This window comes from Pecten maximus, chromosome 12 (genome assembly GCF_902652985.1).
Source record: "Pecten maximus chromosome 12, xPecMax1.1, whole genome shotgun sequence".
Taxonomy (NCBI): Eukaryota; Metazoa; Mollusca; class Bivalvia; order Pectinida; family Pectinidae; genus Pecten; species Pecten maximus.
Window position 1 is genome coordinate 31,190,538 of NC_047026.1, and position 2,550 is coordinate 31,193,087.

General features: G+C 41.0%; 1 protein-coding gene across 1 annotated transcript; it reads left to right on the forward strand.

Annotated features, from left to right (window-relative positions):
* The first annotated feature begins 357 nt into the window (after positions 1–357).
* LOC117340039 lies at positions 358–1,827 on the forward strand. The gene has a single exon (XM_033901795.1). It carries the CDS (start codon positions 368–370, stop codon positions 1,523–1,525), a length of 1,158 nt encoding a protein of 385 aa, XP_033757686.1. The 5' UTR covers positions 358–367; the 3' UTR covers positions 1,526–1,827.
* Positions 1,828–2,550: the final 723 nt, after the last annotated feature.

Consider the following 2,550-nt stretch of genomic DNA (forward strand, 5'->3'; position numbering starts at 1 on the left):
AGTAGAATTTTTTTTGAGCAATAATTGTGATATTGGTATATTTTTTTCAGTATTAAACAACCAAATAAGCTTCCATTTACAACGAAGAGGAGGGGAATTAGTTCATTTTCCATGTTATATGAAATACATTCAATATTGGGATTCTTTGACCATCTAATGCTTTAAGCTTGAAATGAAAGTGAGCTTTATCATTAAAATCAAACTTATCTTTGCACCCTTGACATTGTCTACTGTCCTCAAGAATAATTGACGAAATTAATGATTGCATTCAATAAATAGCACGAACGCTCGTGAAACACTCTCTCAATTATCATGTTTATCAATATATAACAATATACTGTTTGGTATTGCAGAACCATCGTTCACCATGGACAACGCTGGATTTAAACAGACTAGCAAGAGTAGTCTAGCCGGTTCGTCAGAGATCACACTCAAGACGTCTCTAAGACAGCTTCCCTCTGGTGTCCAATCAGATGACTCAACTGGGTCGCACACGTCAAATGAGGACGTTTCGTCAAGCGTCGGTACCGGAAGGACGGGGATTGATAATGCGGGTTTCTCCGACACGGACCTTGAAAGTAGTCTGGCAGGGTCGTCAGAGGTAACTATGAAAACATACTTCCGGTATGTGCCACCAAGCATCGTGTCGGACACAACTTCCGGTACTGAGTCCCATGATGACGCCGAATCAAGCGGCGGCACTTCCAGTGTCGACAGCAAGGCATCTGTGGAAACCGTTCAGCCATATGCTGTATCCAATACCCTTGGTTTGACTGTTGATATAAGTCAGTCTGCGATAGATTCCGCCTATCATAATCCGTATGCACATGCATATGCTGTAAGCCAACTTGAAGATGAGACTTCTGCTCAAGGAGGCGATGCACCCGTGTCCCCGGGAGCGACGTCCATCGCTTCACATCCCCAATCTGCAACGTCCGATATTTCTGCTAGGACCACAAAGGTGTCTTCTCCAGGAGTCTTCACAAGACAACTAAACATGTTCATTGGAGAGGAGTGGGAAGACGTTCAGCCAAGATGGCCGATCGAACGTAAAGCACTCAGCTGCCCTGGAAGTCTAAGGATACCGCGCGGTGCAGCTCACCCACAGAGAATGGCCTTCAAACACGAACAGAGTAACCGTCAGAGACTGGAGTACTTACAGAGCAGACGACAACAGTTGTCACGTGACCCATTACGTTATTTCTTTTACAACATGTCGCACGAGGAGCCGGTAATACAGAAAGACTACATGATCAAACCTAACCCGCATAACAAAATCAACCACATGATCCACAGCGCCCTCCATTGTCCCTGTTTCTTCTTTTTCTACCTCCTTTGCTGTCTTCCAGGCGTGCATCTCATGACGAAGGGCGATCTCGAGTATAAGTCGGGTCACGAGGACCACGCTAGAAAGTTCGGACGCATAGCCACAGTGTTGTATATTGTTGGGTTTGTGTTTGGCACCACACTTCTCGGCACCGTCGTCTACTTGGCCGTTAGCTTCGTGCAGGATCAAGTGGGATAGGGTCAGGACCAAGGTGGTATTGTGACTGCTGTGTACGTCCACCTGATGTCTGCCTTTGTCTAAATATGAACAGTCCCACTATGTATAAATCACTTACGTCTTCAAACTTGTTCAACTGTTAAGTTTTAACAATGTGAAGGAACTGATTAATATCGGCAAATACTTTTATTTAGCTTTAAGGAAAAGAGAAAAAAAAACATGATTTGGATGTAAGAAAATGATACCTTCAATCAATTTCTTGTACTAGTAGAGTTATCACGATAAATCACTGTCCACATATGTATATTTACCATTGTATGGCACTGCCCCTATATAACTCTACCAATTCAGTTGCGAGTTCACCAGCCTATGAACTGCCAACAGGAAGTGATCTCTGCTACTGGTAAGCGCGGGAAATTTGAATTTGAAAATTTCAAAACAAAAATCGCATGACAAATAAAAAATCGCAGATGGTAAATATAAGAATTGAACGGCTTTCAGTTGGCATTCATAGTCAATATGAATTCCAACTGGACAGAGGCAAATTCAACATGAAGCGCTAGCGCGCTTCATGTTGAATTTGCCTCTGTCCAGTTGGAATTCATATTGACTATGAATGCCAACTGAAAGCAGTTCAATGCTTAAATGACTGCATGTAACATGTATGACTGCGTGTAACATGTATGACTGTATGTAATATGTATGTAACATGTATGACTGTATGTAATATGTATGTAACATGTATGACTGTATGTAACATGTATGACTGTATGTAACATGTATTACTGTATGTAACATGTATGACTATGTAATATGTATGTAACATGTATGAATGTAAGTAACATGTATGAATGTATGTAACATGTATGAATGTATGTAACATGTATGACTGTATGTAACATGTATGACTGTATGTAATATGTATGTAACATGTATGACTGTGTGTAACATGTATGACTATGTAACATGTATGACAGTATGTAACATGTATGACTGTATGTAACATGTATGACTGTATGTAACATGTATGACTGTATGTAACATGT